The 24671-nt window shown below is 36.1% G+C and overlaps 2 protein-coding genes and 1 pseudogene across 4 annotated transcripts; 1 reads left to right on the forward strand and 2 right to left on the reverse strand.

Annotated features, from left to right (window-relative positions):
- Window positions 1–11235: 11235 nt before the first annotated feature.
- LOC149401462 (uncharacterized) lies at window positions 11236–12579 on the forward strand (annotated as a pseudogene).
- Window positions 12580–12725: 146 nt separating this feature from the next.
- On the reverse strand, window positions 12726–15489 carry LOC149401463 (uncharacterized). 3 transcript variants are annotated; one of them, XM_089613105.1, is made up of 4 exons: window positions 15412–15483; window positions 15102–15332; window positions 13017–13165; window positions 12726–12948 (listed from the first exon to the last, which is right to left on the reverse strand). In XM_089613105.1, the coding sequence occupies exons 1-4, from the start codon at window positions 15478–15480 to the stop codon at window positions 12807–12809; spliced, it is 591 nt and encodes a 196-aa protein (XP_089469231.1). In that variant the 5' UTR covers window positions 15481–15483; the 3' UTR covers window positions 12726–12806. The 3 variants fall into 3 exon arrangements, 2 of the variants coding, with proteins under 2 accessions (XP_089469231.1, XP_089469230.1); XM_089613104.1 differs by lacking the exons at window positions 15102–15332; window positions 15412–15483 and adding an exon at window positions 13252–13597 and having other exon boundaries at window positions 12728–12948; XR_016296670.1 differs by lacking the exons at window positions 12726–12948; window positions 13017–13165 and adding an exon at window positions 14616–14673 and having other exon boundaries at window positions 15412–15489.
- On the reverse strand, window positions 15490–16928 carry LOC149401464 (uncharacterized; the record flags this gene model as incomplete). The annotated part of the gene is made up of 2 exons (XM_089610730.1): window positions 16917–16928; window positions 15490–16260 (listed from the first exon to the last, which is right to left on the reverse strand). Coding segments are annotated over exons 1-2 (783 nt in total), but the record flags the coding sequence as incomplete, so codon positions are not given.
- Between the last annotated feature and the right edge of the window lie 7743 nt (window positions 16929–24671).

Consider the following 24671-nt stretch of genomic DNA (forward strand, 5'->3'; position numbering starts at 1 on the left):
CTTAACAACAATATCTTAGAACTCAAGAAAATGATTTAGCCAACTCAGATTGTTTAGAACACAAAGATCAGATATGATTAAGAGATTGTTGCTCGAAAGGATCATTGGATATCGATTCCCTATGAGCTTAAGCTTCGTAATGCATTATCTCTTTCGAAGGATTTGTTGGTGTTGGATTTGACGCTTGCTTGCGGGGATTGGAATCTTCATGTTCTTCAACCTTATCTTTAAGAGGAGGATGTTAGTGAGGCTCTTAAGGTTCCATGGACTTTGATGGGGTCAAAAGATAAGGTTCTCAAGCTTCCCGGAGGATGCGAGTATTCAGCTAGAAGTGGGTATTAGGTGGCATGCGATGCTCACTTGCATTCCTCCTACGTCTGAGGACATGTCACCAAGAAGAATGATGGTTGACCCTTGTTGCTTGTGGCGTGGTAAAGAACGGGAGACTAAGTTTCATGCCATTTGGGTGCGAAAAAGGGTGCATCTATGAATTTTGGATTATTACGTCTTCTTTAGTCATGTTGTTTTTTGATAAATATATTATTCTTTTGTTGGTTAAAATTTTATCTTTATTTTTTCTATTTTTTTTCTTTATTCTTGTTTTACTTGGCTCTTTGTTTTGGACTCTTGTAATAGCTTTTAGGGAAAAAAAATTATAGTTTAAACCAAGGTTTAAAATAACGCTTATCGTAGTCGCGCTGCACTTCTGATTTTACTGACAACCCGCGTACTGCTCAGGGTATACCGTGGTTTTTAAACCTACCGCGACTATATATAAAATATATTTTTATATGTATTAAATATAAATATAAAAATGATAATAAAAAAATTAAATTTTGCGATATTTAAGATAAATGCACATTATTTGAGGAATTTTAAGAAATATTAGTCTAAAAATGTGCGCCATGTGCATAATTTTGTGAAATATATGCCGTATTTGTGGAATATGAAGAATTTATACGATATATGTGAAATATTTATGGATTTTTTTAACAGTTTTCGAGTTTTCTACGTCCTGCTCTCGCGGTCAAACAAGATCCCGCGCGGGATTGCAATCCTTGATTTAAACATGAGTTTTTGGGGTTAAAAAATATCATTAGATTATTCACAATGGTTTAATTTGGGCAAAAAAAAGCTATTGAATGTGAGGTGATCTTATAGGAGAAGAGGATGGTTCGATCTCTACGAAATATGAAAACAAAAACAAAAAATCTATTGTATTAAAGCTAAAAAAGTATTCATTGAAAATTATGTTTAAATGTTCAAAATATTATTGAACAATCTCTAATGTTTAAACTTGAATGGAAAACTCTTGTGAGGTGATCTAATGCGAGAAGGCGATGGTTTATTCTCAATTTAATATTTATTTTGTTGTATTAAATGCGAGAAGACGATGGTTTATTCTCAATTTAATATTTATTTTGTTGTATTAAAGCTTAAAAAAATATTTTAAAAGTTTGTATTTAATTGTTCAAAATGTAATTGTTTATTTATTATGTAATGTAAGCATTGGCGGAGCCATGAATTGAATTCAGGGGAGACCAAAAAAAATTTGAAAAAAATTAAAGATATAAAATATATAATAAAATCATCCAACTCAATAAAAATATTACAAATTCCCACGACAAGTTCACCCATTCTAAAAATGCTGCATAATAACTTAATTGACATTGCAATAAAAAATTTCTTTCTCAATATAGATAACTAAGTTGTCGTTCAACCACTGATCTCTAATACGATTGCGTAACTTGGTCTTTACGAGATGCATTTCAAAAAACAATCTTACGACGCTAGCAGTAACAATAGGCAAAATAAATGCCAATGTCAATAATCGGTAGACTAAATGATATACCTTATCTCTTTCCATTTCAACCATTTTTTTTTTGCAAGATGAGTAATCCCCTTCCAAATATGAAAACTCTAGACTTGAACGCATATCAAAAAATAAATTTCAAGTTGATCATAAAAGGTCATTAAGCTCAATGGCATAATTTTTTTTACAACAATCGGCAATTGAATCATATTTTGTTTCTCGAAGGCGACAAACAAATTATCGGGACACAAATACGATACACAAAGAAGCAATGTAGTATATATCTCATCGAAACGACTGTTCAATTCTTGAAGGTGCATTGGTTGATGATCAACTTTATTGGATACTGGGCTTTGTCTTTATGGGATTGGTTGTTAGAAAATATCGTAATATGTTGCTTTGGGTTTATCAAAGCCATACATTATTTGAAGTAGAATACTCTTGAAATCTTGATGGGTTGAATCTTCTAGCTTTCGTTCCAAAAAACGCTCTTGGAAAATCATGATTGTGTAATTGACAAGGACCTTTCAGCATATATCTTCTACACACTTCATCTCGGTCATTAGCATGATAATTCAGGATAGGTAGCGAGCTCTTCTTAGTTGACCTCCAAATTTATTTTTTTTACTTCTTCACTTCTCTTCTTTGGACGTTTACCGTGTTCTTCTATGGAGGCCATTGAGTCTACTTTTCTTTTAGTATATTTCTCCATGCCTATACTCATATGAAAAAAACCAACACACAAATGATTAGAGTTAAAAATTATTATTTTTAAAACACAATTTGTAAAAATTATCATTTTGGACTTTCATCAAACACATAGTGTGCATTGATGAATTAGAGAACTCAAACGATGTAAATACATAATGAACAATGCACACATATTCATATATAAAACTTTGTTAATGATAAATTAAGAAGAAGACTTGAAAGGATAAAAATTAGAAGAAAAATAGTATGGTTGATATTTGGGGCTTTTTTTTTTTGTAGACATTGAAGATGGTAAATGTAAAGAATGAATATTTTTTTGTGGACTCTTGCTATTAAAAAACGCTGATAGTACGAGGGACCACCGCTACATATAATAAAATGAGTATAACCTTGGAAAAAAAACAAAAGGCAAAATTGCTTCCAATGGGTTTCAAACCCCAAACCCTTAACTACTTCAGTTTAGTTAAGTGTGAAACCAATTGAACTATCAAGCTTCGTGTTGATATTGGTGTACTTATTTTATTTATTAATATGTAGTAAAATTATTAATTTTTAATAATTATATATTTACATTGATAAATTTCATTAATTAGACCTAAAACTTGATTAAATATCAAGATTAGATCATAACTTTTAAAAAATCCAAGTATGGACATTTGAACAAAAAATGGACAAGAATGCCCTTCTGGCCATATAAACCTCTCCCACTCTAAAAAATGAATTCATTTTAACTCTTCAATCTTCTCTCTATCTCTCAAATCCTCTCTACTTAAGTGGATTTCGTGAAATCATGGGTAAGATTACTTACTTAGTCATTTTAAATAACTTTGGTTTGAATATGATAGAATGTAGGGATAAATATCGATCAGATCTGAAGTACATAGCCACAAATTTGGGTTTTAACTTTTTTGTATGATGGAATACGATACGATAGGATGAGATTTAAATTTTTTGTACGGTGAAATTTTAACAAAATTCTTGATTCGGTACGATGATGTACGATGCATTGCTGTACACTGCCGTGTGATGATGTACGATGTTGTACGATACATATGCTAATTTTGCATAGTTTGGCTATTTTTTTGCAGATTTTATCTTGGTTAACAACACTTGGGAGAAGGAAGAACACTTATGGAGGTTCAACAATACAATTACGCATGGTTTCGCAATTTCGAAAGAGATAACGTACACAGAGTTAGTGGATTTTCTATACGTGAAGATCGATGTAGACAGATTTGCGTTCGACTTAGAACTCGAAGTCCCTTATGCAATGGGTACGATTCCAATGGCTCCTGCTATTTTGAAGGACGATGGTGACGTTTCGTATTATACGAAGCACAAAAATCGTAATAGATTTCCCCTTTGTGTAAGTTTGGTAACAAAACAGATCGTGACGCCTATTGCGTATCGAGGAATATGTAAATGGAATGATGTGATAGTTGGAGAGGTGTCTCGCAATGAACCGAAGAAGAGACATAATAATCTTATTATCGAGGACTGACAAAATGATCCTATAATCGAAAACAAACACGATGGCTGTGATGGTGACTTGTATAACGCGTACAAGGGTGCGGAAGATGAAGTGTACATGCGTGATAGAGATGGTTACCACAACAATGATGCATGTGATTAACACAATAGTGATGAAGGTGATGAACACCACAGTGGCGAAGGTGATGAAGACAATAGTGACAGAGATAATGGAGATAACAATGTTAGAGGTGAAGAATTTGAAGAATTCGCTAATCCGGAAGAATATGATGAATTTATAGAAACTTTTACAGTGCCCTCGGGTCATTGTCAACCGTAGCATGAGCCTCCGATAATCGGATCACCAATCGTGCCTTATTCATGGAAAGCGCCCGAGTTCACCACCGATGATGTTGTGAAGGAAGAACCGAGTCATTATCCAAGTCATTCTTCTACAGGTAATATAGATCTCAAGTGGATATAAATTTTCAAGTGAAATATGTTAAGTTATTGTTTAAGTAACATTTGAAAGTAACATGTAGCTCAAAAGAAATATATATTGGATATCAGTTTCAGAGCAAGCATGAAATAAAGAAACATATCCACTTGTACGCTTTGAAACATAATTTCGAATTTAGAGTGAAATCTTCTTCGAAAAAGAGATGGTATGTTCTATGCAAAGATGAAAAATGTACGTGGAGGCTGAGAGGTGTCGTGCAGTGGTCTGATATGTTGGAGATTACGTCGTACGAGAGTAAACCCTCATGTTCGCGTGTCGTTCGAACAGAGGGCCATTGAGGAGCTGCACCATTGGTCATTGGTCACGTATTTAAAGATAAGTAGTCCATTAGCGCTATGGTGGAGTATTCGGCGCATAACGTCAGGGAAGAAGTCAAGACAAGATGTGGGTGTGAACATATCGTATCTAAAAGCTTGGAGATCCAAAGAGAAAGCTATTGGGTACGTGCGGGGTACACCGGAACAATCCTATAAGAAGTTGCCGTCTTGGCTATACATGTTGCAGCAAAAGAATCCTGGGACATTAACCGATTTTGTGCGAGATGGTGACAAATTCAAGTACGCTTTATTTTCTATTGGGGCGTGTCGTAGAGGGTTCAAATCATATTGGCCGGTCATATCATTGGACAATGCATTTCTAAAGATAAAATATGGCGGACAGTTGCTTTGGGCAATTGCAATGGATGCGAATTCACAATTATATCGACTTGTATTTGGAGTTGTAGATAGCGAGTGTCATACTTCTTGGATTTGGTTTTTCAGAAGATTGCGAGAAGCTATTGGTGAAGACGTACCTGATATGGCGTTCATATCCGATCGACATGTTAACATCATACATGGTGTCGGAGTTGTGTTTCCTGGTATCCCTCAGGGAGCATGTTACCATCATTTACAACTGAATGTCCAACATAAGTTGAAGACAGATCATTGTCGCTATCAACTGTACGACGCTGCTTACGCCTTCAGTAAAATATCATTTGAAGCTAATTTTAGATAGTTGAGATGGAAATATGTCGAGATGACAAAGTATCTCAAAGAAGTTGGTAAAGATCGGTGGGGCAGAGCTTTCTTTCCTGGAAAACGGTAAAAGTCTACACCGTATTGTGTTTATTTATTAAATTAAAATGTTGTTGATTATATAAACGTTGCTCTTTTTCTATAGGTATTACCTAATGAAAAGAAACAACGCAGAAAGCTTCAACAATAAAACAAGGAATGCTAGAACGTTTCCCATTACGACGTTGCTCGAGTTTATTCGATTCACACTCCAAACTTAGTTTTTCGATCGGGAAGAGATGTGCACAAGTTGAACACAAAATTGACACCAACGTGGCAAAATGATCTCGCAAATCTAAATAACAAGGCACAGTACGTCAATGCGCATGTGCTTGGTCTATATGAATGTCATGTCAAAGACGTAAGAGGTGATTTCGATGTAGACCTGATGGCGAAGACATGCACTTGCGGACTACCACAACAACTGGCCATCCCGTGTGAGCATTCCATCGCATCAGCCCAACATCGAGGCGTCGACGTGTACTCGTTATGCAGTCACTTTTATTTGAAGGAGACATGGATTGAAATGTACAAGGAAGCATATATCCGGTTGGCAATGAAGAACAGTGGAATGTCCCGAATGAGATAAAAAGCATGAAGGTTGCGGAGCTAGTTGAAAAGAAACAAGCCTGTCCACCGAAGAAAAGTAAACAATGAAGAAGAAAGATCAATCGATACCCATCTCAAGCTGAAAAGGTTGTTATCCACCGAGATGCGGGAAATATGGTGATATGGGACATAGTAGAAACACATGCACTTGGAGGGATTGAAGAAGAGTTGTTATATTTATTATTTGAAATTCATTGTTTTTTGTTTTTTTTTTAAACTTTAGACGAATAGTTTTTTTTTTAGACGTGGTGTTGTTATTTTAATTTCTAAGTTTATAAGTTTAACATTTTTTTGACTTATATGTTCATTTTGTTTAAAAACTTTAGACGAGTTGATGTTTTAATTTAGGACACACATTCAATCAATACTCATCAAACCAACTATAAAGTATATTTATAAGTTACTTAGTTCTTACATCCCAAAAAATTAAAACAATTTGATCATTACAGAGTCACGGGACAATCCTTCCATAAATAAGTCGACGCACCATTTCTTCCTGAACGTTCTGATATTCGCACTTTGAGGTGTCTCAAACGATTCCTTCACTAGTATTTGCTTGACATACTTCGCTGCAAACATCCCGCCATCACCGCTACAAAAAAAAAGATACAAACATGTTATTATAAAAAAAAAATTTGACATGTTTTGAACTTGTAACTTGTCAAAAAATTTTGACATGTTTTGAACTTGTTAATATCAAAAAATTTGACATGTTTTAAACTTATAACTTGTCAATTTGACATGTGCTCGACTCCAATTTGGTCGAATATAAAAACATAATACTCTTATTAACTACAAATGTTAATAAACATGTTAATAACCATAAATAAACTTTTACGTACCTCCATCAACTGTTTAAAATTGTTTTGATTACCCGTCGTCTGCACGAGGTCCTTTTTGAAATCGAGGACGGTAATAGTCCACTCCTCGACGTCGACCCGGAATGTGAACCAATGAAGGTTCTTGAAGTTGACGACGAATAGGATCTCACGAGCACCCGTCCATGGCAATACTTCGGCATCTCTGTACCCAGTCATCGGGGTAATCACCGCCTTCATATCCCATTCCACGGTCTCGACCTCCATCCCCAGTTTGATGGCCTTCTTCTTGTTTGCTTCTTCCTTCAGATATTGGTTGTACACATGTTGGATCCACCGACAATCCATGATTCGGATGTCTTGACGATATATGTCGAGCAATCCTTGGCGAGTCCAAAGCATGCACAGAATGGCATCAATATGCTGCGATATAACAAACATATAAATTTACTTTAAATTAAAAGAGAATGCGAATTATAACATATAAGTATTTATTCAACGTACCGAATCATTTAGTCATCTCGTGGACTCCAACAACGTCGCGAAGAAATTAGGTTTAGCGTCGCGAGTCTTGAGGCGAAAAAAACCCATGAATTTGTCATTCCATTTCGACATCCGCATCCACTTCATAAAAGGATTAAAAATCCTTATCCTTTGGCTCTTTCACTGGCTTGACCGCAATGAGCTGCTTTTCGGCGTACTTCAACTTCGTCGGATCTGTGAATGCATCCCAATACGTCGTCTTCTGTCACACATGCCGCTCTTTATGTGTCGGAGTTTTTGTGGTTCTCTGCGTTTCCTTTTAAGCGGTTTCGTGAGCGTATGTTGCTTGTCTGGAATGTCTCTTGAACGATGAGGACTCGAAGACAAAGAAGACACTCGAAGACGGCCTCAGGGAAGACAACAGCCTTTGAGAAGACCGCTTTGGTGAAGACGACGGCCTTTGAGAAGACCGCTTCGGTGAAGAAACGGGCATCTTTTTCGAAGACTGCTTCTGAGAAGAAGATAGCTTCAGTGATGAAGACGATGGCCTTTGAGAAGAAGGAGGATGAGGAGGAGGGCTACGGCGATGACGTCACGACTCTTCAGCTTGGGTCGTGGGAACGTCACTTCAACGAAGAATATATGACTCAAATCCGAGGACATCGGCCTCCTCCGCGACAGACGCAACTCGATCGATTTCTTTATCAATAGTGCATGGCTCCGTCGTTTCTTCTCCCTCGATGTCTATCGGATATAGACATTTGCTCGTCTGCATCTCGAGCAGAGTGAAAAATTCATTCTCTGCTGCCCTTGGTCTCAACATCTGAAGAACGCCCACCTACAAAACCAAAAACAATTATTAATATTCCAAAGTTAGTGACATAAATTTGATATATGTTAAAAGAAAAGAAGTTACCGTTTTTTTATTCAATACGGCCTCGATGTCTTTGCCCATGATAAGAACATTACTGGACCATGAATGCATCCTGGACACTCGAATACCGTGGGTTGATCCGAATCTCATCCCGATCTCTGGGATAGCCTCGTATTTCCAGTAATGAAAGGTATGCAACTTAGCCGTCAATGTGTACTTCACCTCTTTCTGAGCCACGTCTGGCTTTTCCTTTAACTTTTTCTGCAACGCCTCGTGATAGTGCTTCAAGTTCACCGAGATGCTTGAATATGTCTCCGACCAACTGATATTTCCCCACAGCATCTTGAAGAAGAACATGAGGTCTTCAACGATGTAAAGAAATTTCTGCCACCTTTCTTCGATCACTTTGTTGGCCTGCTGCCCAAGTAGATAGCCCAACACAAACAGACAGAGACCGAGCTTGAATGCATCATCCGGACTCTAACATATGTTGAACGCCGTTACCAATGCACTCACCTTGCAACCGGCAACTCCGTTCAGGTGCTCAATTATCAACCTGTCGCTCATGCGCTGGTCTTGTTCGTTCTTAGACGGACCGTTTTTGTAATTCAACCCACAGATAAGGGAGTGTTTGAGGCGTCCGAATCTCACTTGTTTACCGCCTATTCCAAACTATTTCTCTCGGCGTGTCGTTGCCGCGATTTTACGCTGAAGAAGAGTATGTACGAGCACTAGAGAGAAACCGAGTTCGGTCTCGGTAAAAAACTCCTCGAAAGGAATGCCAACTATTCGATCTTTTATCTCAAGATCTTCAAATCTCTTTCTTATAATCTTCAAGATACCGGTCCCACCGTAAGTGATACGACCCGGGAAAGGCATGTTGTAGATATACTTCAAATTGTCCTAAAAAAACAGTCAGAATTATAGAGCATCGTACAGTATCGTACAGTATCGTACAACATCGTATGGTATTGTACAGCATCGTACGACAAAAAAATTTGAAAAAATTAAAATCATCGTACAACATCATATAGCATCGTATGACATCGTACAACTGTATGAATGTCATCGTACCGCATCGTACAGCATCGTACGACATCGTACGATACATTAAGTTCATCGTATTTCAGCCTCAATTTCAAACCCTAACTTTCTAAATCCGATCCAAATCAGCCCAAATCAACACAAATCAAAATACTAAGTCATAATACCTATTCTAACTATTTCCAATGAGATTTAACAAGAAATTTGTTGAAAAATTATTTTTTTTCGTCGTTTTTAGAGCTCGGGATTTATGAGCTCCACCACCGCCGGAGTTTGAAGTTTGTCCATCGTACGCCATCGTTATTATATCATATTGAATCGTATAGAGGCGTAGAATATATGGAGTCGTACGAGATTTTTTTTTTGAATTGAGAGAGAGAGAAGTCGAGTGAGAGTGTGTTGAGAGGGAGAGGGAAATATTCAAATATTGGTCAGAGGGACATTTTTATCTTGTACAAAAGTTCATATTTGGATATTTTTTAAAATTAGGGTCTAATCTTGATATTTAGTCAAGTTTTAAGTCTAATTAATGAAATTTCTCTTTAAATTTACTAATTTTTTTGGGCTATTTTGGTTTATTGCTTTACACGTGTCTCCGTCCCTGAATATAAGTTTAGAAGTATCGATCATTGGATTGTTTTGTTCTTTACACAATCACTCAGGTGATGTATGGACCGCATGCGCGTTCTATACTTCTATTATATCCTTTATGGAATTTCATTTTCTAGACCCAAAAACTATGAAAATATCACCATTAGACCCGTTACTTAAAAAAAATCCAAAATTGGACTTTTGGACACATTTCGGACAAAAATACCCTTACAAGACCATATAACACTACTAAAAAAAATTCATTCTCTACTTCTCTCATTCTCTCTCATTCTCTCTCATTGTCTATCATTTTTTCATCATTTCGCGTATCCAATTGGTGTAATTCCTTCAAAATGGGTAAGTATGCTTCTCCATTCATCTTTTATTGCTTTAGTCATATAGCTTGTATAGAAAAAATAAAGTTGGTAGATGTAGGTAAAAGTTTCCGGAATTTAACGTTATTTCAGATGAATTCCGACCTTTTCGGATGAAAATCATGTAAAAATTCCGATGAAATTTAAGCCACAAATTCCGACAATTTCCGACACTTTCCGACACATTCCGACAAGACCAAAATTCCGACGGATAAAGTTGTACCACCAACAGATTGCGTGCCTTATTCATGGAAAGCCCCTGAGTTCACAACCGATGATTTTGTGAAGGAAGAACATAATGACGATCCAAGTCGGTTGCCAAATTCTTCGACAGGTATTAAGAATGAGATGTACTTATATTCTTAAATGAAAAATGTAATGTTATATGTATTATAACCATTGAATGCAATAGGTAGCACAGAAGAAATGTATCTTGGGAAGGAGTTTGAGTCCAAGAAGCAGATGAAGCAAGAGATTCATGTTTTTGCTCTAAAAAATAATTTCGAGTTTAGAGTGAAATCCTCTTCGAGAAGTAGATGGTATGTCATATGCAAAAATGAGATGTGCACTTGGAAGCTGAGGGGTGTTGTGCAGTGGTCTGAAATGTGGCAGATTACGTCGTACGAGAGTAGACATTCTTGTGCGCGTGTGGTTCGAACAGAAGGACATAGAGGAGCTGCACCATGGGTTATTGGTCACGTTTTTAAAGATAAGTACAATATTAGCTCTATGGCTGAGTATTCGGCACATAACGTAAGAGAGGAAGTCAAGACAAGATGGGGTGTTGACATATCGTACTTGAAAGCTTGGAGAACCAGGGAGAAAGCAATTTCATACGTAAGGGGTACGCCAAAAGAATCTTATCAGAAGTTAGCATCTTGGCTATACATGTTGGAGCAGAAGAACCCTGGGACTCTGTCTGCGTTTGTGAAAGATGGCGATAGATTCAAGTACGCGTTCTTTTCTATTGGGGCGTGTCGTAGAGGATTCAAGTCTTGTCGACCGGTGATATCACTAGACGGTTCATTTTTGAAGACAAAATACGGTGGACAGTTGTTATGCGCAATTGCGATGGATGCTAATTCACAATTATATCCACTTGCATTCGGGGTAGTAGATAGCGAGTGTCATGCTTCGTGGATTTGGTTTTTGAGAAAGTTGAGAGAAGCTATCGGTGAAGACGTTGAAGAGTTGGTGTTCATATCCGATCGACATGTTAGCATCATACATGGCGTCGAAGTGGTGTTTCCCGGTATCCCTCATGGAGCATGCTTCCATCATCTCAAACTAAATGTCCAACACAAATTCAAGACCGATCATTGTGGAATTGAACTGTATGAAGCCGCTTATGCCTTCAATAAGAGGGCTTTCGAAGCTCATTTTCAGCAATTGCGGAGAAAAGATGTTGAGATGGCTAAGTATCTCGAGGAAGTCGGTTTTGATCGGTGGGCACGAGCATTTTTTCCTGGAAAACGGTAAAACTAAAACTTTTCCCTTTGTCATTACAAGTGTTTTAACTAGAACGTCGCTAATATGTAACTGTGTATATAGGTACGATATAATGACAAGTAATAATGCAGAAAGCTTCAACAATAAGACGAGGAATGCTAGAACGTTTCCAATTACCACGTTGCTTGAGTTTATTAGATTCACACTTCAAACGTGGTTTTTTGATCGAGAGGAAATGGCTAGAAAATGTGATACAAGACTATCCCCGAAGTTTCAAGACAATCTCGCCCATCTAAACAATAAGGCACAATTCGTTAATACCTATGGACTCGGTATGTATGAATGTCATGTAAAAGACGAGAGAGGTGACTTTGATGTTGATTTATTGAGAAAGACATGCACGTGCGGCCTACCACAACTACTTGGAATCCCATGCGAGCATGCCATTGCATCTGCACAACACAGGAGTGTCGACATCTATTCTTTATGCAGTCCTTTCTATTCAAAGGAAACATGGATTGAGATGTACAAGGAATCCATATATCCTGTTGGGAACGAAGACCAATGGAACGTTCCGGATGACATAAAGAACATGAAGGTGTCAGAACCAATTGAAAAAAACAAGCCGGTCGACCGAAGAAAAGTAAACAAGGAAGGCGCAGGGTCAATCGTTATCCTTCGCAAGGCGAAAAAGTTGTTATTCACCGCAAATGTGGTAAATGTGGTGGTATTGGCCATAACAGGAAGACGTGCACTTGGAGAGAGTGACAACATTTATCTTTTATTTTGTTTGTTTTGAATTAAAGACGCATTTCTATGTTGACAACTTTTGTACGTGTTTTGTTGAATATTTGTAGTTTAAGGTGAACTTCATCTTTATGTAATTTCATATAATTTATATTTACTATTTATCATATATTTTCATAGCGAACATTAACATAACATTTTAAAATATTTAATGACACAAAAATATCCAAATATTTAATGAATACATATCATCGCGCTTCTAATTGGAAAAATAAATCGGTCGACCATTTCTTCCTGAACGTCCTCATGTTCTCGCTTAGAAGTGTATCGAACCCCACGCCAACAAGGATGTGCTCCACATACTTGATTGCGAACATCCCGCAATCACCACTGAAAGACAAAACCACAAAATTTATACACAAAATACTCTTAATCTTGTTCTTATTCAAATTACATACCTTGTCACACATTGTGGCACTTTTTGATCGACTAGCCATAGAAACTCAGGAAGTCGAATTTCGCCGCCATCTAGTTCTCGCTCCGCCTTTGGATGCTCGGTGAACATCCCCGACATTGCCATAACCGTCGGCAACGCTCGTATCCAATTCTACGTTAACATAATAATGTTATAATAATGTAAGATAATAAACATAAAGTTCATAAGAGTATTTACTAGAGATCTCATTTACTAACCTCCATCATCGTGTTAAAATCAACTGAATTGTGTTGCATCTTCACAATATCTTTCTGGCAATCCAAGACGGTTATGGTCCACTTTTGAAGATCGACCCGGAACGTGAACCAATGCATGTTCTTGAAGTTGACGACATACAAGATCTCTCGCGCTCTAGTCCACGGAATGACTTGGGAATCTCTGCAGCCAGTCATCGGGTCGAACACGACCTTGCGATCCCATTCTACGAGCTCCACCTCTGTGCCTTGTTCTGCGGCTATCTTCTTGTTCTCCTCTTGCTTCGTATAACGACCGTATACGTTTTGGACCCACCGGCTATCCATGACACATATGTCTTGACGATACTCCGCGTACTGTCGCTGACGTCTCCGAAGCATATCCAGAATAGCATCAATATGCTGTAATCGTATATGAAACAACAAACATATTAATTAACTTTTTTTTTATAAACGTACTCAATGTAATTGAACTTATCGTATCTGTTAGCCATTTTCCATTTTCCAAAAGGAGCTTGAAGAACTCGGTCTCCACATCAGCGACCTTCACATAAACTCGGCCCAAGAACTTTCCCTCAAGTTTAGAAGTGCGGGACCACTTCACGCAGTCATTCCAATCAGAAGTTTTTGGTTCCTTCAATGGTCTGAACGGCGTTACCCGCACCTCTGAGGAGTATTTCGGCCGCGTCGGGTCTGTGAAATCGGAGGGAAAAGTATCTTTTCGGTGACGCTTCTGAGATGGTGTTCGTACCGAGTCGCTTTCCGACCTCAGCCTCTTCTGCGCTAGGGTTGACAATGGTAGCGTCTTTTCCGATACATCGAGCCGTCGTGAACGTTTCCTTTTCGGAGAGGGTGGCTTCTTCGACGATGGAGTCGAAGAAGGCGGTATTGTCGAAGAGGACGGCTGTGAAGGAGGAGGAGGAGGAGGAGGTGGTGGAGGAGGACTAGGAGAACTAGGAGGACTAGGAGGACTAGGGGGATCATGAGGACCAGGAGGAGGAGGACTACGCGATCGATGTCGACGGCGTGAACCAGCTTGCGTAGTTGGTAACGGCCCCGGAGGTAAACCTGTCACGTCCTCGAACATGATGTTTATCTTCTCAAGCATGTCAAGCTATAAATTGTGACACAAAATACTGAATAAGAAACTAAACATTTATAGAAACGACTGATTAGAAACTTATTTATTAAACGAAAATTAATACTAACTTGAGTTTGCCTCATTCTTTCTAGCCTGCGACCGTTCGTACTCAGTGCTCTCAAGACGGTTGCCTGAGAATGTATCATTTGATTCCACATATTCTCCGTCAAAGCCCACGGAGCAGGATGATCGGGTCGAGCGGGAGGTGCGGGATGATCGTGACGAGCGGGAGGAGCGGGATGATCGGGACGAGCGGGAGGTGCGGGATGATCGGGAAGTTCGAACTGAAATGAATAATAATAAACTACTTACTCCTTAATAAATGATAAACTAATCACTACTTAATAAATTATAAACTAATCACTAATTAATAAATAAACTACTAACTACTTAATAAATTATAAACTAATCACGTATTAATAAATAATCTACTAACTACTTAATAAATTATAAACTAATCACTAATTAATAAATAAACTACTAACTACTTAATAAATTATAAACTAATCACGTATTAATAAATAATCTACTAACTACTTAATAAATTATAAACTAATCACTTATTAATAAATAAACTACTAACTACTTAATAAATTATAAACTAATCACGTATTAATAAATAATCTACTAACTACTTAATAAATTATAAACTAATCACTTATTAATAAATAATCTAGCCTAACTAATTAATAAATTATAAACTAGAACTTACGTCGGCTTCGTCATCGTCTTCATCACTCCACAACTTCTCCTCTTCGTCTTGTCTGAGCACGCCGGCTTCTTTCGCCGTTGACTCTACTAAGTCAATCTCTTCCTCGATATTACGTGGCTCAACCACGTCTTCGCCTTCAGTCGGATAGAGTGATTGACTGAGTTGCGTCTCTAGTAGCTCGAAGAACTCGCGCTCTCCGGTCCGTGGTCTCAACATCTGAAAAACACCGAGCTACAAGACAACAAAATTTATTAAAATTTATAAGTTAGATAATTGTAGTTATAAAATATTTTTAAAAATTATAAATTACCGTTTTTTTGAGCAAAACCTTCTCCACGTCCTTGCGCGTGATCACTCGAGTGCTTGACCAAGAATTCATCCTCGGTACTTGAACACCGACGTTATTCCCGAACTGCTGACCAATCTCCGGGATCGCCTCGAACGCCCAATATTGCACCGCGTGCAAATTCCCTGATAGGGAATACTTCGCCTCCTTCTGTAGGACATTCTCTTTGAGAGATTTCTCCTTTACTCGTTTGTAGTACCGCAGCAAGTTTACTGAGAGGGAAGACATCGTCTCAGCCCACGAGATGTTCCCCCATGGCAGAGAATAGAAGAACGGCAAATCCTCAACCATGTATAGGTACTTGTCGTTGACTGCCTTGTTGTGTTCTAGTCCAAGGAGATATCCCAAGACAAACACACATAATCCAAGCTTGTACGCGTCGTTTGGATCTTGACATGTCTTGAACGCGCTAATCAAGGCGTCGAACTTGGCGTTTGACACGCCGTTCAAGTAATCTTTAATGAGCCTATCGCTCCTCCGCTCATTCTGCTCCTCCTTCGATGGACCATCTTCCATGCTCATTCCGGTTATCAATGCGTATTCGAGTCTCCCGAATCTCACGCATTTATTTCCTATTCCGAAATGAATCTCCCCCCTTTTTGTTGGATGGATCTTACGTAGAAGAAGAGAGTGTAGAAGTACTGTAGAAAAGTTTAGTGTGCTCCCTTCGAAGAATTGAGCGAAGGGACTCTCCGCGACCCTTTGAAGTAGACCGAGATCGGTGAATTTTTCTTTCACCGTCTTAATATGCCCCGAACCACCGTACGTGATTCGACCGGCAAAGTCGTGGTCGCATAAATACGTCAATTTATCCTACATATTTAATTATCACAAAATATTAATAGAATTAAACATAACTCCATGAATTCATAATTAAAAAAAAAAACAACAAACTTCATAACTCCAAGAATTCATAATAAAAAAAAAACTAATTATATAAAACAACTAATTTGTATGTTGTTCATCATTTAAAAAATATACTTACAAAAAACAATTGTTGTTCATAATAAAAAAAATAATTAATCATTAATTAGAAAAAAACAACTATTTATGATGTTCATAATTAAAAAAAACTAATCATTAATTACACAAACAACTAATTAGATTAATTATGTTGTTCATCATTTAAAAAAAAATACAAAAAACTCTTTATTTATCTTAAATCATTTAAAAAAAAAAAACGTCGGAATTTCCGATACATCGGAAGAGGTCGGAAAGGGTCGGAAAACGTCGGAACTAGTCGGAAATTTCCGATGAATTCCATCGGAATTCATCGGAAACTGTCGGATCCGACAGTTTCCGATGAATTCCGATGGGATTCATCGGAAATTTCCCAGAAATTTAAAAAAAAAAAAAAATTCACCTCCAAATCTCATTCAAATCAACCTAAAATAACTAACAACCACTCAAATCTTGTATCCTATCATTCCTACTCTAATCAAACCATGAAAAAACTATAAAAAACTAACCTTTTTTGTCATTTGGTGAAGGTTGGAACTATGGTGGTTCGGTCGGAGGCGTGACGGAGCTTCGGTCGGAGGCGTGTCGGAACTCGTCGGAATGGGTGTGGTTGGCGTCGGAATGGGTGTGGTTTCGTCGGAATGGGCGTCGGAATGGGTGTGGTTGTGGTTGGAGAGAAAGTGAGAGTGAGAATGGTGTGGTTGGAGAAGAAGATAGGGTTTATTTTGAAATAAGGGTATTTTTATCCGAAATGTGTCCAAAAGTCCAATTTTGAATATTTTTTAAGTAACGGGTCTAATGGTGATATTTTCATAGTTTTTGGGTCTAGAAAATGAAATTTCTCATCCTATACACGAATTCTTCCATCATTTACACTTTTTTTTTTTGGGTGTGTGTGTGGGGGCTAAAGTTACTATAGTAGCCAAAAGCCTAGCCAATAATTAACATTGGAAAAAGCTATTTTGTGCCCAAAGGCCCCGAACGAATGAAATATGTCATATCGATAAACAAGGAATCTAAGAGGAGCTTGCTCGAGGATATATTGTTATTATTATTCGTGGTTGACAAGATAAGAAAATTAAGAACAAAATAGTGCAAGCAAAACGTTGATGACCGCTTGAACCGGCATCAAGTGTGTGTGTGTTTTATTTTTTTTTTATTTTTTATTTTTGGTAGAGAATCTTTTCCTAATCTATAATATTCGGTTGTATTTATCCCCTTCTAGGGATTGGGATAATGTTTGTCTGTTCGGCTACTCACATGTAAATGGATTTTTCATTAACTTTTTTCTTTTAATCATATTTATTTTTCATCATAGATCATCCAAATAGTTTTTAATGTAAATACATATATATCTATTGTACCTCTTAAACAATTTTAAGAAGTAATATAAAGAGTTGATTCCCAAGATTTCAGTTGATTTTTTCCATCAGCCAGTAAAAGTAATATAAAAGAGTAAATATATGACTTCAAAATTAAGTCTGTACCGTTTTCTTTTATTTGTGAAAAACTTGCATTCGATCCTTGTGATCAAACCGATCCAAGATAAATTTGTATCTTGTTAAAAATTATTTGATGTTTGTAATCTCTGATTCTTCTATCTTAATAAAAACTATTTACATAATTTTATAATGGTTTCATGTCTTGTTGTGGGTTATTTATCTAAGCACCCCTTTATATTTAAGAGAAATTGTTCAAATTAGACTACTTAAAATTAACTCATTTAAGAAATAGCCAATCTTTCATTATATTTAAATAACTAGCCATTTTATTATTTTAGTTAGTTTTTTATTAGATCATTTTACTATTATATGATTTTATTTAAGAGAAATTGCACAAACTAGGCAATTAACAAATAGCCAAACCTTTACATATTTTCAAATAATTAGCCCACCTGAATTATTTAGGCAATATTTATTTAAATAATTTACCTTTTTTTTTCCTTCTATTATAATTCGTTTTTTATTTTAATTTTATTATGATTTAATTAGTTGACTTTATTTTAATTTTAGTATGATTTAATTAGTTGACTTACCTTTTTTAAGGATTCTATTTTATCAATAAATGATATGTTATTTCCTGTTTAAAAAAAATAAATGATAACACGATTTTTTAGAAATATGTTTTTATTAAATGAAACCCTTATTAGTTAGCAATTTTTTCTTATGTCTAGACCTTTAAGTCTCACCATTTAAATTGTACAAATTTTATTTAAAAATAAAAATAAAAGCACACGGATTCTCATTCTTCAATCTAACGTTTTTTTTATTTTTTATTTTTTATAAGTAATTAGTCTATCTTTTTCAACAAACAAACACAAAAAAAAAAAAAAAAAAAAAAAAAATTCACTATACTAAGCAAATTTGTTTGTTATCTAACAAACACATACCATATATTAACACAACGTCATTTGAATTTTAACAAACAAACCGCTACACTAAGCAAATCAATTAGTGTAAAACATGTTTGTTTGTTTACAAACGAAAGTGTTTGTTGTTTAAAAGTAAAATCCAATTATTTTAAAAAATTAGTCCCTATTTTTTTAGTTGTAATTAGATCTGATTTTTTTCAGTTTTCTTTTTCAATTTAATTTATGAAATATCATCTGAATGATTTTTTTTTAGTTTTAAAACTAATTAGATTTTATTGGGTTTTATTCCTATTTTAGATATTTTCAAATTAAATGAAGGATATTTTTAGTCATCTCCAATTAATTTAGTGGGCATAGTGGCTATTTATTTATTAGTTTCAAAACTGTGGCTGATTTGTAAGTGGCCAAACTCAATTTGACTATTTTGCTTCATTTTTCTAACAAAAAATTGGTCACATAAGCCTTACAAACACTGACAATTGCGTTTTAGCCAACATTTGGTTAATTATTTGTAAATAGCCAATACGCCTACGTGGCATGATATTAATTGCATTTTTTTTTAACTTATTTGCCCTTATTAATTATCGACCTTCATTATATTTGAGGCAGTTTTTTTTTTTAAATTTAAAAATAAACTAAATGGGAAAGTAGTTATATTTGTACGTGTGTTGTACCATTAAAATCGGCATTAAAATCGGCAGTTTTTTAAATTTCGGATTAAACTGTTGTAGTTAGGTTTGTTTCTATTTTAGTGGCTATTAATTATGGAATAAAATCAGTAAATATTTTCTTTTATTTACTGAATATTAGGTGATTCAAATCAGCGAATCATCCTTGATTTTTTGAATTTTTTGTCCGCCAAAACAGTTTGATTTTCAGCGTGTTTTTGCATTAAAAAATTCTGAAAAATTATTCTTCATTTTCGCTCATTGAATCTGGTAAGGATCGTTGTTCGCATAATTTTCACGTTATCTGATGTTAATTGATTTTTCAGCTTATTTACAATACAAGTAAACTGTAAATAAATTTTGTATTTACTGTCTATTAAAAGGATTCCAGTAAATAGCGTGTATTTTTCTCACAAATTTGATTGTTAGAAGCAAAAACAGACTTTCTGCAGATTGTAAATGAACCAGTATATTTAACATGACATCAATTTACATATAAATGAATCAATTTACAATTTATAATTTTCATGACTCTTATTTACAACTCAAATACGCACCAAAAAAAAAACTTTCCTTTTGTATTCTTTCTTATTGGATCTAAAAACCAGAGCGTTCATCCATTTTTTCCAATCTTTTATTTCTCCGAATCGAAGTGGAAACCCTAGAGATCGGCGATGGAGGAGAGGCATCGCGAGGACGATCGGAGCGAGAACAGCGACTAAACGTCGCAGGACGAAGGGAATGGTGCTGGTGGCCGCGCGCAACAGAGAAGGAGAAGAAGGCGGCGGCGCTCGGTTTCAGCGGGATGGCGCGCGCGAGGAAGAGAAGCTCGGGCTCGGGCTGGTGCTGGTGGCCGCGCGCAGAAGAGAAGAAGGAGAAGAAGACGGCGGCGCTCGGTCTCAGCGGGATGGGGCGCGCGAGGAAGAGAAGCTCGGGTTGGGCTGGTGCTAGTGGCCTCGCACAGAAGAGAAGAATGAGAAGAAGACGATGTTTGGTCCGAGCGCAGAAGAGAAGAAGGATAAGAAGGAGAAGAAGATTGCGTGTATCTGTGGTTTAATTAAGGCATATATTGCTTTTAATGATTTTAATTTTCGTGAGATTAATGGGCGGGAACAGTTGGAGGCTATTTTGGTATTTTTATATATGTAAATAAATTAGGCTGGCTATTAACCCGAAATTAACAGAATGTTGGCCAAATCCAAATCTGTCTAAATAAGGGAGGCTATTTAGCTATATTACCCTTTTTCTAATATAATGCGTCTAAAAAATGCTTTAAAATATAGTATTCAAATTTTATCTTCAACAATATTTATGATCAGCCCAACAATTTTTTTTTTATGAAGGAAATTTAGACACCCAGTTTATTTTAAATTTATTACTTAATTATTTCAATTTCAGCATAATTATAAATAATAAAAAATTATAACTCTAAGTACGTTGTGTCTATCATCCAAGCAACAGTTCAAACTTCAAATATACACATCATTTAAAATTTAAATACATTTCATTGGAAGCAATCACCAAATTTTTCAAGACATAGAATCTCTGAAATCCCAACTTCGTTGCACCGTTCATTCAGTCCATCATTCTAACAGAAACGGTTGGCCATTAATGATAGATATCATCATTAATATAAATGTTAGGTCCAACCAATATCCTGCAAGCAAACAAGGGATTTTCATTGATATGTGAAATCTATTATTAAGAACTAAATAGCGTTCAAAAGCTAATAATGTGGATATAATGGATCAATAATAAGACTTCACAAAAATCGAATTAATTTAGCATTTTAAGAGAAAATCAAGTTCTTAGTGTGTTGTTTAAATTTGTACGTCCGCGTACTCCTTATAGTTTGATTTAACGAGAATCTAGCGATTTCTAATATCGTACGCATGTTTTCAGTACAGTATCGTAATCATTTTATTTTTAGAGAAATTGCCTCATTTGTCACCAATTTCATAACATTTTTTCACTTTTCACTAAAACACTAATTTGTCCCAAAATGCCACCGAGATGTCAACATTATTGACATCTATGTCAACAATGTTGACATCTCATAGTGAATGGCAAAAATAGATGTCAACATTGTTGACATATATGGTGGCATTTTGGGACAAATTAATGTTTTGGTGGAAAGTGAAAAAATGTTATTAAATTAGTGGCAAATGAGGCAATTTCTCTTATTCTTACTTATATATAAATTGCATGATCAAGCAGAAAATTATAAGGAAAAAAGAATATGAAATCATGTTTGGTGAAAAATCTAATCACTTAAAAAAATGCTTTATCATCCATCTTCACACGTATTTAATTTTAATTTTTATCAGCGCATTTTCAGCTAGCCGCCAGGAAAAATAAACAATGTAGGAAGGTTTTATATGTCAGAAATAGATCACAATTAGTGAGACCATGACAACATGGCAAAAAAAAGACTGTTGTACCTACCAAGTACGGCAATCTAACAGTTCATTAATTGTGCATCATTTGTGTTCAATGTATATTTATATCATCATTGTCCTGTATTTCAATCAGCTAAAATATCCAAACTCGTTAATGTTCATCCCCTCAAAAAAAAAAAAAAAAAAGATGATTGCAATAATACTTCGTATATATCCCAGAATTTTCAAGCGGGACAGATAAAGAGATAAGAACTAGGGAGAAAAAGGAAACAAAAACCTAGCTACGTATATAAAGACCCTTAAACCTGACCGGCAAATATGGATAGATAAAAAGTGTTGAAAATACATCAACAATATAGACTCTATAAATTCGTCATAGTCGGAATAATAAATGCGAGGGCATAAAGTAAATTAGCAATCCACTAAAAAAGAAATGAATAAACAAATATATAGATATTCGCAATAAAAGTCGTAGGGATTTTGTATCTTTAGCCACTCTGTTTTTCCTCTTTCTTTTTCTTTTTTTTTTTTTTTTTTTTTTTTTTTTTTTTTTTTTGTTTGAAACAAACACCTCGCCACTCACTCCCTTTCCTGGGTAGGAAGGTTAGCAGAGGACGAGGGAACCACTGACATAGAACTCGCCAAATCGGTGTCAAAATAACTCCGAACAAGGGTCGGAGTATCCCCGAAAGTACAAAAACCAGAGCAACCATCGCGAGCCGCCCATTGACACAAAGCATGTGCGACTTTATTGGAATCTCTACTAATCCAGACAAAGCTAACGCTAACAAAAGAACAACAACAACTCAAAATACTTTGAAAAACCGGTAATAAAAACCAAAACGGACAGACTTTGGAAGATTCCAGACTCTCCATCAAACTCTTGTTGTCTCCTTCCACTTCGACTTTACTGAGACCTCTGAATTTAGCAACAAGCAAAGCTAAATAAACACCTTTGAGCTCAGCTTCAGTCGCCGAAACCGCCTGGATTGGGCTTCTCCACAGCCAAGAAATAGCTCCTCTCTCATCTCTAGCGACAAAGATCTACTCTCAACTCAACTGGTCCTAGTAATCGGAAGAAAGTGCTACTTTCATTTTCAACAAGCTATTTTCTGAATGATTATTGGAAGTGGCACTATCGTTAGACAAATTAAAGCCTTCATTATTTAACGGAATTGGAATTTCCGTTAGACTTAATGAAAATATGGATTTTCGTTAATTTCCGTTAAATAATTAAAAAAAACAAATTTTAATGATAAATGAAAGAGACTAAACTGTTAAAATTTTAAAAGAATGTACTTATATGTAAACTGAATTTCGTCTTTATTAATAACTTTTTTTAAAAAAAGTAAAAACATTACAACAATATTATGAGTAAAATATTACAACAAGACTACATTTCATTATCAGTCATGTTTTGAAAGTTTATATCAAAGTTATCAATAAGATCAATGTTCACAAATGTTTCTTGAGAACGTTGTTCGTGTTGACACAAATCTTTGTAATTGGTGAGTTCCTTGACCATTTCGGGTTTCAAACTCTGCCTTCGATCGTCAATGATGCGATCAAGCTACTAAATATGGACTCGGACGACACCATTGAAACCGAGATCGAATATACGTCTCAGACCATCTTCGGCAAGATCGAAACCACGCCAGCAAGTTGAGGTCGTCTTGATTCATGGAGGCAAATTATTGAGAGGTGTATAGCGCGATGTCGTCGTGTTCAGACTTCTCTTCAGGGGGTTGGGGATGTGGTGACGATCTTGGAGATGAAGTTCCGCCTCGGGCAAAACGAGCTATATCTCGGAACATTCCTTTTCTTGTTGATGAGTGTCGGGGTGGACTCGGCTCAGGACACGCTGGAATCTGTTACTGGTAATACCTAAAAAGGAGTAAAACTCTTCCTCGACCCTAACATGATCATGTGCCACGTAATCTTGTCCAGTATGACGTTTTAAATATTGTAAAAATGTCAAATAACCCCAAATTTTATTTGGAGGTCTAGAATGCATGCAAAACCATATAAGTAAGGAATTTTTGAAGTTCCCCAATATTTAAAAAATTTTACTCTCATAGATTCGATGCATGGTTGAAAATTTTCAAAATGGTTGCAATCGTTGAGATGTTCGGCAATTTTTGTAATACTATGTATCTCTAAATAAGATGTGAGTGTGTAAACGGAGGAAAATGTACATGTTTCATCGTAAAAAACATGAAGAAAATGAATAAAGACCTTAGCCACTGCGATGTCTGTTTTGGTTAGGTCATAGCCCTCCGTTCCTGTTAACGTATTCACGTGTAACCTCTATATATCTATCGGCCAAGAAGGAATTCAACATTAAAAATGTTGAGTTCCACCTAATCCTGTTATCGATGTGGATTTGCCTCTCGTTTAGACCGTTAAATAAAAAACACCTCTTGAGGTTGTCTACCCTCTGGTTTGAACTATTTATCAAAGCTATGGCTTCTATAATCTTACTGATACACTTGTCGAAATGCCTAAATACGACTTTCACTGGTTTATGATATGAACTAGTGACATTATCTAGAGTTATTGAGATGATTCTCTCACGAAAGTTCCACTCTTCTATTACATCTAGAAGGATACCTATTATGGCACCTGATGTATGACTACCCTCTGTTCTTTTAAAGGCGCTATGATTCTCTTGTTTAGATTTCAAGCCTCGTCTATGTTATGAACTACAACAGACATGTAGTCCATTTTGGAATTTCTCGACCATATATAAGAGGTGGCTCGTGTTGAGGTGGTGGAGGAGGTGACTCGTGTTGTTGGTCTTGAAATCTACGAAGTTGTTCTTGATCT

The sequence above is a fragment of the Urtica dioica genome, chromosome 4, assembly GCF_054948205.1.
Source record: "Urtica dioica subsp. dioica isolate 48M chromosome 4, U.dioica_male_clone48M_v1_H2, whole genome shotgun sequence".
Classification (NCBI taxonomy): Eukaryota; Viridiplantae; Streptophyta; class Magnoliopsida; order Rosales; family Urticaceae; genus Urtica; species Urtica dioica.